Raw genomic sequence first — 13,581 nt, forward strand, 5'->3', positions numbered from 1 at the left:
TCATATATTATATAGTATATTATAAATTATAATATAAAAAAAAAATAAGAATAAAAAATATTATATTTATAATGTATTATTTTTAATATAATGAAAAATATAAATATATATATATATATATATGCATATATATTTTTTTTATGTAGATATATGATAGATAATATAGATAGAGAGAAACAGAAGAACATATTTGCCTCTGTTGTTATCTCTAAAATATATATATAATAAATTAAAATAAAGCGAAAAAAAAAAAATATTAAGGTTTATAATTAAATATATAAACATGTATGTTTTTATATGTATGTATTTTCGTATTTTTTTTTTTTCAAAAAAATTTTAGAAATTAAATAAAACATAAAAAAATAATATATATAATTAAATATTTAAATAAAGGAATACATAATATATATAATATTTTTCATAAAATGTAATTGTTGTTTTTTTTTTTGTTAGAATATTTAAATTTATTATAAAAGTATTAATATATATTTTTTTAAAAAATATATATATAAAACTAATAAGTATTATTATATACATATTAAATATTATTTATTAATATATATATATTATATATATTATAATATTACTACTATTATAATTACTATATATATATAAATATATATATAATACTTATATATATATATATATTCCAACACAATACTATTATTATTATACTATCATATCACAATACTCCCATAACATACATACATATATACATACATATATACATACATACCATACATACCCCTACCAAACACCTACCACTCCACCGCCCACACGAACCATGTATGCCACGATATAAACCACGTATGTATGTATGACATCATGTTGTCGCAACCATGGCGCCATCCACTACATACAGTAGTGCCAAAAATGCCAAGGAACTTTTGGATATGATTGGGAAAGACGTGTACAATGAAAAAGTGAAAAGTGAAGCTCAAACATATAAAGAGGCGTTGAAAGGAGATTTGAACACAGCAAATGGTTATAATTCGGAAACACGTGGCACCACAGATCCATGCAGACTTGTAGAGGATTATCGTAGTAAGGCTATTGGTGATGCTAACAGTGAACGGCATCCGTGCGGAATAGGAAAAGATGCAAAAGGAGAAGAAGTACCACGTTTTTCGGATACACTTGGTGGCCAATGCACTGATCATAGAATAAAAGGTAATAATCGTAATGTAACTGGTGGAGCATGTGCTCCACTCAGACGATTACATGTATGCAACAAAAATATGGAAAAAATGGACTCAACGAAAATCAAGGATAAAAATGTTCTGCTGGCCGAGGTGTGTTATGCAGCAAAATATGAAGGCAAATCATTAGTAGAAAAATATAAAGAATATAAACAACCGAATAATGATTCCGATACGGATATATGTACAGCCTTGGCACGAAGTTTTGCAGATATAGGAGATATTGTAAGAGGAAAAGATCTGTATCTCGGTTATGACGATGAGGAAAAAAAACAAAGAGATGAATTAGAAGAAAATTTGAAAACAATTTTCAAGAATATATATGGCAATTTGGATAAAAAAGATCGCTACGAAGGTGATACTAAAAATTATTATCAATTAAGAGAAGATTGGTGGTATGCTAATAGAAGACAGGTATGGAAAGCTATCACGTGCGACGCTAAGGCTTTTAACTATTTTAGAAATACATGTAATGGAGAAAGTCCAACTAAAGGTTACTGCCGGTGTAACGACGACCAGCCAAATGCCGACAAGCCAAATACCGATCCCCCAACCTATTTTGACTATGTGCCGCAGTATCTTCGCTGGTTCGAGGAATGGGCAGAAGACTTTTGTAGGAAAAAAAATAAAAAATTAAATGATGTTAAAAAACAGTGTCGTGGAGATAATGGTACAGATCGATATTGTAGTGGTAATGGATATGATTGCACAAAAACTATTAGAGCAATAGGTAAGTATGCTATAGGTGATGAGTGTACTAAATGTTCTTTTTGGTGTCGTATGTATGAAACTTGGATAGATAACCAGAAAAAAGAATTTCTAAAACAAAAAAGAAAATATGATAAAGAAATAGAAAAATATAAAAACGGAACATCAAACGGAACAACAACAACAAAAAAAACGTCAAATGGTCCTATTAATAATTTTTATGTAAAAGAATTTTATGAAAAACTTAAAGGCGGCTATGAAAAAGTCGATGATTTTTTGGAATTATTAAATAATGAAAAAGAATGTAAAGGTATTAATGAACAAGAAGAAAAAATTAATTTTAAAACAGCTGATATTAGTCTTAATAAAAATAAGAATGATGAAGGAACATTTTATCATTCGGAATATTGTAAACCCTGTCCTCATTGTGGAATGAAAAAGAAAGATGGTAAATGGATAACCAAAGCAGACGATGATAAATGCAATATAAAACTTTATAAGCCTAAAAAGGGCGCAACATCTACTGAAATTAAAATCCTTAAAAGTGGTGATGAACCAACAGAAATTGGAAAAAAATTGAAAGACTTTTGCACTAAAACACAAAATGGTACTGGTGGTGGTGGTGGTGGAAGTGGTGGTAATAGCGAAAAGAAGGAACTTTATGATGAATGGAAATGTTATGAATTTAAACATCTGGATAAAGTTGAAGAGGGTGAGGATGACGAGGTCTATGAGAAGGATGTAAAAAATGGAGGCGGATTATGTATATTAAAAAAAGAAGAAGAAGAAAAAAAAGAAGTAAAGAAAACCAATTCTGAAAAGGAACCTAAGGAAATCCAAAAGACATTCCATGATTTTTTTTACTTTTGGATAAGACGTTTTTTGAACGATTCTATGTATTGGAGAGGAAAAGTTAACAGTTGTATAAATAAATCTAAACGTGAGAAATGTAAAGAAGAATGTAAAAAAGAATGTGAATGTTTTCAAAAATGGATTGATAAAAAAGAAAAAGAATGGGGGCAAATCAAAATACATTTTAACACGCAAGATTTTGGCAGTAAAGGAGGACTTCTTGGCGGAGTAATGACCGCTGATTTTGTTCTTAAAACAGTTTTGAACATAGAGGATCTTTTCAAAGATATTAAAGATGGTTATGGGAATGCAAAGGAATTAAAAGGAATTGAGAACATGTTGGAAAAGGAAAAACAAAAAAATAAAGAAGAAGAAGCAGGTGCTAGTGGTGGCGAAGATAATACCACAATTGATAAATTACTACAACATGAAGGAGACGAAGCCGGTGAATGCCTAGATACACACAAAGAAACGTGTCCAGATGAAGGCCTCGGTCGCACTGCAGCAGGTTACAGACCTCCATCTGTCACCAAGGGTGGTGATGAGGAAGAAGAACTCTCCACAGACGAAGAAGAAGAAGAAGACGAAGATGACACGGAGGAATCACCACAAGCGGAGCCGGAGGAGGCGGAGTCGGAAGACCCGGACGGGGAGTCGTCAACCGCAGAGACAACACAACAAGAGGCGGTGGCACCTACAACACAAGACAATGCGGAGAAGCCATGTGACATAGTGGACAAACTCTTTCAGAACCCCGAACAATTTAAAGAAGTCGCATGTAAACAAAAATATGCCAAAAACAACTCACGTTTAGGATGGAAGTGTGTCACACCAAGTGGTGATCAAAAAGCCACTAGCGAGGGTAATGGTGACGCCAATCGTCGTGTCGCACGTCAAACCAGTGAAAGTGGTGAAAAAAGTGGTGATAAGGACGGCGCCATATGTATCCCACCACGAAGACGACGATTATACATACAGAAACTACAGGAGTGGGCAAAAACAGTGGGTAACACAGTAGTTAGTGGTGAACCACAGACACAAGGTGAAGCGTCGTCACCTAGTGATAAAGAGTCCTCACAAAGTGACAAACTGCGTGAGGCGTTCATCCAATCTGCGGCAATAGAGACTTTTTTTTTATGGGATAGATACAAAAAAGAGTGGGCGTTACAAAAGTTGGCGGAACTACAACGAAATGGAGACCTACCCTTTTTCACCTCCGGAGCAGGATATGGAATGACAGCAGTAGTTAACGGAGCACAACCAACAGCATCACCCGGTCATAGCAACGGCCTCATCTCTCTCCCCTCCCTCGTTACAGATAGTGACAACCCCCAAAACAAATTAAATGATGGCACAATCCCACCAGATTTCTTGCGTCAGATGTTTTATACTTTAGGAGATTATAGGGATATATTATTTGGTGATACCACGATGATTGACACGTTAAAAAAGAGTGGTGACAAAGATATGTTGCAAAGAGAACAGAACATAAAAGAAGCTATAGATAAAATTTTAAATAGTGGTAACAAAGAACCTAGTGACGAACAACGTAAAACCTGGTGGGGCGACTTCGCGCAGTATATTTGGAATGGAATGATATGTGCTTTAACCTATACAGATAGTGAGAAAAAAGACGGAAAACCACAACATAATGAAAGTGTGAAAAAGGCATTTTTCGGAGAAAACAACACCGACAACCCTGTCACAACCAGCACCCAAAACGGAAGCCCTCGCCTCCCAACTGGCACAACCGGCAACACAGAAGGCACATACGAAAAAACCTACAAATACGACATAGTCAAACTCGACGAAAATAGTGGTACTGGCGACCCCCTCAACAACCCCAAATTAAAAGAATTTGTGGAAATACCTACGTTTTTTCGTTACCTGCACGAATGGGGTCAAAATTTTTGTAAAGAGAGGAAAAAGAGGTTGAAACAAATTAAAGTGGATTGTCGTGGTGATGAAAATACCAATAGATCTAATGATGGGGATGGTTTTAACTGTGAACAAATAGTTCCAGATAAGGATGTATTTTGGGGGGATTTCATTGGTTCCAGTTGTGCCACATCTTGTAGTTATTATAGAAAATGGATAAATACCAAAAAAGCGGAATATGAAAAACAAGAAAAAATATATGTTCACCAAAAAGCAATTGCTAAAAATAATAAGAATGATAGTGCATTTTCTAGAACACTAGATACATACACTACTGCTGGAGATTTTTTAGAAAATTTAAAAAACGGACCATGTTCTAAAATTAATAGTGCAGAGGATAATGGAAATGGGAATGAAGAGGATAAATTAAATTTTAGACAACCAAATGTAACATTTAGACCTGCAACAGATTGTAAACCATGTTCTTTAAATGAACTTAAATGTAATTCAGATGTTTGTGGTGGTAATACAAAAAGGAAGTGCGATGGAAAAACGGATATTTCTGCAGAAGATATTGAAACCATGGGACAACCTACTGAAGATATAGGTATGCTTGTGAGTGATAACAGTACAACGGAAATTAAAGATGAAGGTTTAAAGGAGGCTTGTAAAGATGCAGATATTTTTAAAGGTATTAGAAAAGATGAATGGAAATGTGGTAAATTTTGTGATGTAGATGTATGTGTTCTGGAAAATTTTAATAAGGATATACATGATAAAAAAAACGTATTAATTAGAACATTGTTTAAACGATGGTTAGAATATTTTTTACAAGATTATATTAAAATTAATGCCAAATTTTCACATTGTACGAATAATGGTGAAGGATTTGCATGCAAAAATAAATGTAAAGATAAATGTAAATGTGTAGAACATTGGATAAATCAGAAAAGGACACAATGGGGAAAAATAAAAGAACGTTTCTTTAAGCAATATAATGTTACTGATTCAAATGATTACAATGTGAGAAGTTTTTTGCAGGACTTGATACCTCGAATTGCTCTTACAAATGATAAAAAACATTTTAAAACCTTAGATGATTTAGAGAACATATATGGATGTAATTGCGCTTGGAAGTCAGGAAATCGTGAAGAGAACGATCTTGTTAAATGTTTGCTTGAAAAGCTTAAAGATAAAATTGGTGAGTGCAACCGCTTCCAAACTAGTGCCAACGACTGTACCACCACCCCCACCGCCTTTGAAGAGGACGATGACTATATACCCCTTGAAGAAGAAGAAGAAAACCAAGTGGTGCAACCGAACATTTGTCCAGCACAAACACCAGCACCAACACCAGCACCAGCACCAGCACCAGCACCAGCACCAGCACCAGCACCAGCACCAGCACCAGCACCAGCACCTAGTGCTAGACCCAACCACGACCAAAACCCCCCCGGCACCGGAACGAGAAAAATTACCAAAAGAAGACAAAAAAGCGACAAAACCAAAAAAACCTCGAATCCAACCCCCTCAAATGTATTGGACCACCCCCTCATGAAACCCGCCCTCATGTCTTCTACCATCATGTGGAGTGTGGGTATTGGTTTTGCTGCGTTCACTTATTTTTATCTAAAGGTAAATGGAAGTATATATGTGGATATATATGCGTTTTGTGTATATGTATGTATGGGTGTGTTTGGATATATATATATGTATATATATGTGTATGTATATATATATATTTCTGTATATGTATGTGTTCGTATGTTTGGATATATATATATGGATTTACATGTATGTGTTTTATATATATATTTTATATATATATATTTATATTAAAAAAGAAAAAAAGAAAAAAATTATTAAAATAAAAAAAAAAAAAAAAAAAAGAAAAAGATTTTAAAAATAATAAAAATTAAAATAAAAATATAAATTTTGATAAAATAAAAAATGAAAAATATTATCAAAAAGAAATTAAAGAAAATTTTATATATTTAAAAAAAATGATTATAAAAAAAACTTATTAGAAATAAAATAAAAAAAAATTTATTAAATAAAAAAAAAAAGAAAAAAAAAATGATAAAAAAAAATATATATATCATAAAATAAAAAAAAAAGGAAAAGAAAAATTAAAATAAAAATATATATCATAAAATAAAAAGAAAAGGGAAAAAATGTTAAAAAAAAAAATAAAAAAAAAAGAAAAAAATATATTAAAATAAAAATATATATCATAAAATAAAAAGAAAAGGGAAAAAATGTTAAAAAAAAAAATAAAATTAAAAAAAAAAAAAATTTCTTTAAATAAAAAAAAATAAAAAAATTTAATTAAATTAAATAAAAAAAAAATTAAAAAATTTATTTAAATAAAATAAAAAAAAATTAAAAAATTGAATTAAATAAAAAAAAATAATAAATAAAACAATTTAATTAAATAAAATAAAAAAAATTAAATTAAATACATGCACATATACATATACGCATACATATATATATTATATATATATATACCCATAACTACATTCACATATACACATACATATATATATATACCCATAACTACATTCATATATACGCATACATATATATATTATATATATATATACCCATAACTACATGCACATATACGCATACATATACATATTATATATATATATATATACCCATAACTACATACATACATACATACATAAATATATACCTAAATACATATATATACATATACACATATATGTTCATTTTTTTTTTAGAAAAAAACCAAATCATCTGTTGGAAATTTATTCCAAATACTGCAAATACCCAAAAGTGATTATGGAACACCTACCCCGAAATCAAAAAATAGATATATCCCCTATGTTAGTGATCGATATAAAGGTAAAACATATATTTATATGGAAGGAGATAGTGATAGTGGACACTACTACGAAGATACAACTGATGTAACTTCCTCAGAAAGTGAGTATGAAGAATTGGATATTAATGATATATATGTACCACGTGCTCCTAAATATAAAACATTGATTGAAGTAGTACTAGAACCTAGTGGTAACAACACAACAGCTAGTGGTAAAAACACACCTAGTGATACACAAAATGATATACAAAATGATGGTATACCTAGTAGTAAAATTACAGATAATGAGTGGAATCAATTGAAAGATGATTTTATATCTAATATGTTACAAAGTGAACAACCAAATGATATACCAAATGATTATAGTAGTGGAACTATTCCAACAAATACCAATAATACTACCCCATCACATGATAATGTGGATAATAATACCCATCCTACCATGTCACGTCTTAATGTGGACCAAAAACCTTTTATTACATCTATACATGATAGGGATTTATATACTGGAGAAGAATATAATTATAATGTTAATATGAGTACTAATATTATGGATGATATTCCAATAAGTGGTAAAAATACTGTATACAGTGGTATAGATTTAATTAATGATTCACTAAGTGGTAATCAACATATTGATATATATGATGAAATGTTGAAACGAAAAGAAAATGAATTATTTGGAACAAATCATGTGAAACAAACAAGTATACATAGTGTTGCCAAACTAACAAATAGTGACCCCATCCACAACCAACTGGAACTATTCCATACATGGTTAGATAGACATAGAGATATGTGCGAAAAGTGGGAAAATCATCACGAACGATTAGCCAAATTGAAAGAAGAGTGGGAAAATGAGACACATAGTGGTAACACTCACCCTAGTGATAGTAACAAAACGTTGAATACTGACGTTTCTATACAAATACATATGGATAATCCTAAAACAAAGAATGAATTTAAGAATATGGATACAACCCCCAACAAATCTACTATGGATACTATGCTGGATGATCTAGAAAAGTATAACGAACCCTACTACTATGATTTTTATAAAGATGATATCTATTATGATGTAAATGATGATGATAAAACATCTATGGATAACAACAATAACCTTGTAGATAAGAATAACCCTGTGGATAGTAACAACTCCACCTATAACCACCGCAACCCTGCAGATATTAACAAAAATTTTGTGGATAAAAACAACCAAAACCAACACCCTATAGAAAAACCTACCAAAATACAAATTGAAATGAATTCAAATAATCGGGAAGTGGTCGAACAGCAATATCCTATAGCGGATATATGGAATATATGAAATTATGGATGTATGTTTGATTTTTATTTTTTTATGTGGAGTTTATATTTTTTATTTGTAGAGTTTATTTGTGGAATATATTTTTTTTAATTGTTGATTTTATTTGTGGAATATATTTTTTTATTTGTTGATTTTATTTTTTATTTGCATATTTTTTATGTATTTTTTTTTTTTTTTTTGTATTGAATTTTTAGTGTTATAAATTATATGATATTTTTAATACATATATATATATAACATGATTATATTGTGTTGTATATTATGTTATATTATATTTTTTAATATGATGGTCTTATTATATATAGTCGTATGTATATGTATAGTGTTACATACATATATGTAGTGTTATATATATATATATATATATTTTAATGACCATAGTAGTTAATATTATTTAGATTAAAAATATAAAATATTAAAAAAAAAGATATAATATAATAAAATAATATTTTATTATTTGTTATTAATATTACTATTTGTATTATTATAAGTATTAATAGTAGTATAACTATTAGTTTTATTAGTGATAATATTAATATTAAAATTTAATATTGTTCTTTTTTATTTTTTACTTTTTATGATATTTAAAAAAAAAAAAAAAAAAAAAAAACACAACATGAAGAATAATCGATAGATCGAACCTATTTATAAAAATACGTATTGACTATATTTATATATAAATGAGGACCTATCGAAACAAATAGACAAACATACATATGTAGATCATATATTAAAAAAACATATATATAAATGAATACATACAATATAATAATACTTATCAAAAAAAAAACATATGTATTAAAAATTATATTTTTTATAAAATTACTTGTGATATTAAAATACATATGTTAGAAAAATATATATCATATTGAAAAAAAAAAATAATAAAAATACATATATTAATATTTCTTTGAAAATACAGATACATGTTTGTCGCTTATCTATCCAAAAACAGATATATATGTAGTACATGTTCTAGATATTTTAATAATAAATAAGAAACAAAATATTGTTATTATTATAATTATTATTTTGTTTTGAATTTTTATGGTTTTATTTAAGGTTTTTTATTTGATACTTTTATGTTATATTTTAATATTTTTCTAATTTTTTTCTATAGAAATCTATTATAAAAAAAAAAAAAAACTAATATATATATGTATTAAAAATATATATATATATATATAATAAATCATATTATATTATATTATATTTACTGTATTTTTAATTTGGACTTAATTAAAATTTATATTGTTACTTTATATGTACTAATTAAACATATACACAAAAAAAAAAAAAAAATTATGAGAACGTTTATTTTAACCGTTATAGATATATTATACAGACATATAACTACAATTTTTGTTTTGATTATATATTATAAGAATAAATTTAAATTAAACAAAGTAATAATATTAAAATGAAATTATATAAATGCAGAATAATAAATTTATTAGGTAATTTATTTTTAATTTGTGTTAAATATAAATAAATATAATAAAAGTGTACTTACACTTACATATAAAGATTAAAATTTATATATAATTCATGTTCTTTTAAATATTCTATAAAAATAACTGTTTTCTTTCTAAATATAAATTATATATCATTATAAATATTAAAGAAACATATATATATATATATATATATATATATATATATATATATATATTTGGGTAGTATTAAAATATAGACAAAAATGTAAAACATATGTTATTTTAAAATATAGATCACGTGACTATTTCTGATATATTAAAGCAAATTAATGGTATGGTAATATTTTATATTATATTAACAAATTCCTATTTAAAGAACAAATTTATATTAATCATCATGTATATGCATATGACATTATATTGAACATTAATTATATGAAAACATAATTATTTAATAAAATAGTTAAAAAAAAAAAAAAAAAAAAAATATTATAGACATACATAATAATTAAGTTAACGAATAAAGTGTGTAATATAACTTTTTTTAATGTGAAATTATAATTTATGATATATTATATATAAATATATTACAGAAATAATAAAAATGATATAATCATTTGTTTTACATTTTGCGGTATATTTCTTTAATACTTATTGTACAATATAATAATCACAACTATAATATATATATATATATATATATATATATATATATATTTATATATGTTGCACCATACTAATATGATTATAATTATAATAAATAATTGATTTCTATATTTAACATAAAACTATTTAAAATGTATTTATTATTTAGTACACATTATTTTCTTATAATCATATAACCTAAAATATGTTGACTTTAAAGAGTATAAAAGTATCGTCAAATATAGATCAGTTTAAATAATGAAAAAAACAAAAATTAATTTATAGAATATAAATATATATAATATGAATTCATATATTTTATGTTATATTATATCATAGACACATAAATAAATTATATAGAAACATAAATAATAAAAAATTAAAAAAAACATAATAATAAAAGGAAAATTTAATCTAAACATATTTGTAGAAAAAAGTATGATATATTTTTTTCTATATTAAAAAATCAAAAAAATTATTAATATCGGCTAAAACATAATTTCTATATATGTGCATACTATCAAAATATATTACCATAATAAGTATAATTTAATGTTGTATACATTTTTATTCTTATTATTGCGTTGTTTTACCTGGTAGTCTCATATTAAATTTTATTATATTCTAACATATTTTTAATACACACTCAAAAAAGTACTTAACTACATGAATTGTTAAAATTTGTTTTTCTCTTTTTGTTTATTTTATTAGCATAACATAATATTATATGTAAGTTTGTACAATTTTATGCATATTAATTTAAATTGATATATGGAATGATACTTTTTTTAATTACCTTTTGTAAATAACAAATCATCTCTAATAAAACTTAAATACACTTATATGTATATATGCACTGTATATCCATATAAAGGTTCATACCTTTTAGTATTAAAACATTATTATGTATGAAATGTTATATGGTCATAGATTTATAAAAAATATATATATACATCAAAATTTAATAAATTACTATTTATATTTTGTTAAAGTATTATTTAAGTCAATATATTTATATTTCAACTTTCTTAAATAAAAAAAAAAAAAATACATATATATATAACAATTTATTTATTTAATTAAAATAATTATTCACTTTGTATATAACATATATGTTTTAATAAATACAATTATAATTTCTTATTTTTTTTCATTTATTATTTTGAAAAATATACAAATTATAGAATATATAAAATAATATAAAGATAAATTTATATAAAATAAAAATATATTTAAAGTATTATAATATTTAATATATAAAATTGTATAAAAAAATTGCGCCACCCCCCTCCGGGTAACTCAGCAGCTCGATTTGCAACTTTTCTTATGAAATTGTCGGCAAGCGGAGTCGAACCAACGTTCTCACAAGGAAAAGTTACATACCTAACGACTGGGCTACTGAGGCAGCTTAATAATAGTACTGACATCAAAATCTTATTAAAAATGGTATGTACGCACATAATATATATATATATATATTATATATTTACCTTTGTATGTACATATATAAAATATATCATAATTGAAATATAAATATTTTGAATATAAAAGTACGAATTTTATATTTAAATTTAATGAAAAGAAAAATATATGTTATATATTTATATATATATATATATATATTCATGTTGATGTTTAAATTTATTTGGAAAATAAAATTATATATATAAAAAAAGTTATGTATATATATTAATTTGAAATATATAATGTTATATTCTTTGCTTTTGTTTTTTTAATATATTCATATATATATATATATATATATATATATATATATATATATATGCATATATAATTATTTTTTTATATTATGTTTAATGTAATAATATATATATTTAAGTATAAAATTTACTATCAAGTAAACCTTCATAATAAAAAAATAATGAATATATTAAAGACTCATACATTTATATATTTTTTCTTTCAATATAAAATATATAAATATATAATCAATATATATGTTATAACGAATGTATAGACATGAAATTATTTTCTATACTTAAACAAATTAGGAATAAATAAATATATTCAGATATATATCATATGATTAAATAATATGTTCTGTGTATTGTTCGGAACCTAACAAATATTATGAAACAATTTTAATACTTGATCAAATTATATATATATATAAATATATATAAATATATATATATATTTTTAATTATTATTCTTAATATATATATCATGTAAAATAAGGATTCAAATTTTCTAATACAATTTTTATAAAAAGTATAGACAAACCATACCAAATTCATTTATTATATGATTTAGGAAGATTTCATCCTTTTTTATAATACAGCTTTCAACGTTTCATACAAAATCTTTTTCCTTTTTTTTGTACATTAAGATTGAGAAATAAATAAATATATATATATATTATATAAATTAAGAAATGGATATTCAAAGTCATAAAATAAATGCATAAAAGGAATATATATAATTAGAAATTATTATATATATATATATATAGCATAACATATGTTACCATCTCATATATTATAATATATCATATTTATGTTGGTACATTATACATGAATTTCATGTATATTGGACGAAAAATATCGATATATATAATTATTTGTATATTTATGTATGTTGGATTAGTTTAGTATGTACTTGCATTTCTTTATTTATATATGTATTTTGAGTGTAACCAAGGGTATATCGTTATAAAGATTG

The 13,581-nt window shown here is 25.5% G+C and overlaps 1 protein-coding gene and 1 non-coding gene across 2 annotated transcripts; one reads left to right on the top strand and one right to left on the bottom strand.

Annotated features, from left to right (window-relative positions):
* Positions 1–839: 839 nt before the first annotated feature.
* Positions 840–8,818, top strand: PF3D7_1240400 (erythrocyte membrane protein 1, PfEMP1; the record flags this gene model as incomplete). Its single annotated transcript, XM_001350761.1, has 2 exons — positions 840–6,272; positions 7,388–8,818. The coding sequence occupies 2 exons, from the start codon at positions 840–842 to the stop codon at positions 8,816–8,818; spliced, it is 6,864 nt and encodes a 2,287-aa protein (XP_001350797.1).
* A 3,356-nt stretch (positions 8,819–12,174) lies between these two features.
* Positions 12,175–12,309, bottom strand: PF3D7_1240500. Its single transcript, XR_002966662.1, has one exon. It is a non-coding gene; the product is annotated as a Plasmodium RNA of unknown function RUF6 (non-coding RNA).
* Between the last annotated feature and the right edge of the window lie 1,272 nt (positions 12,310–13,581).

The sequence above is a fragment of the Plasmodium falciparum genome (genome assembly GCF_000002765.6).
Source record: "Plasmodium falciparum 3D7 genome assembly, chromosome: 12".
Taxonomy (NCBI): Eukaryota; Apicomplexa; class Aconoidasida; order Haemosporida; family Plasmodiidae; genus Plasmodium; species Plasmodium falciparum.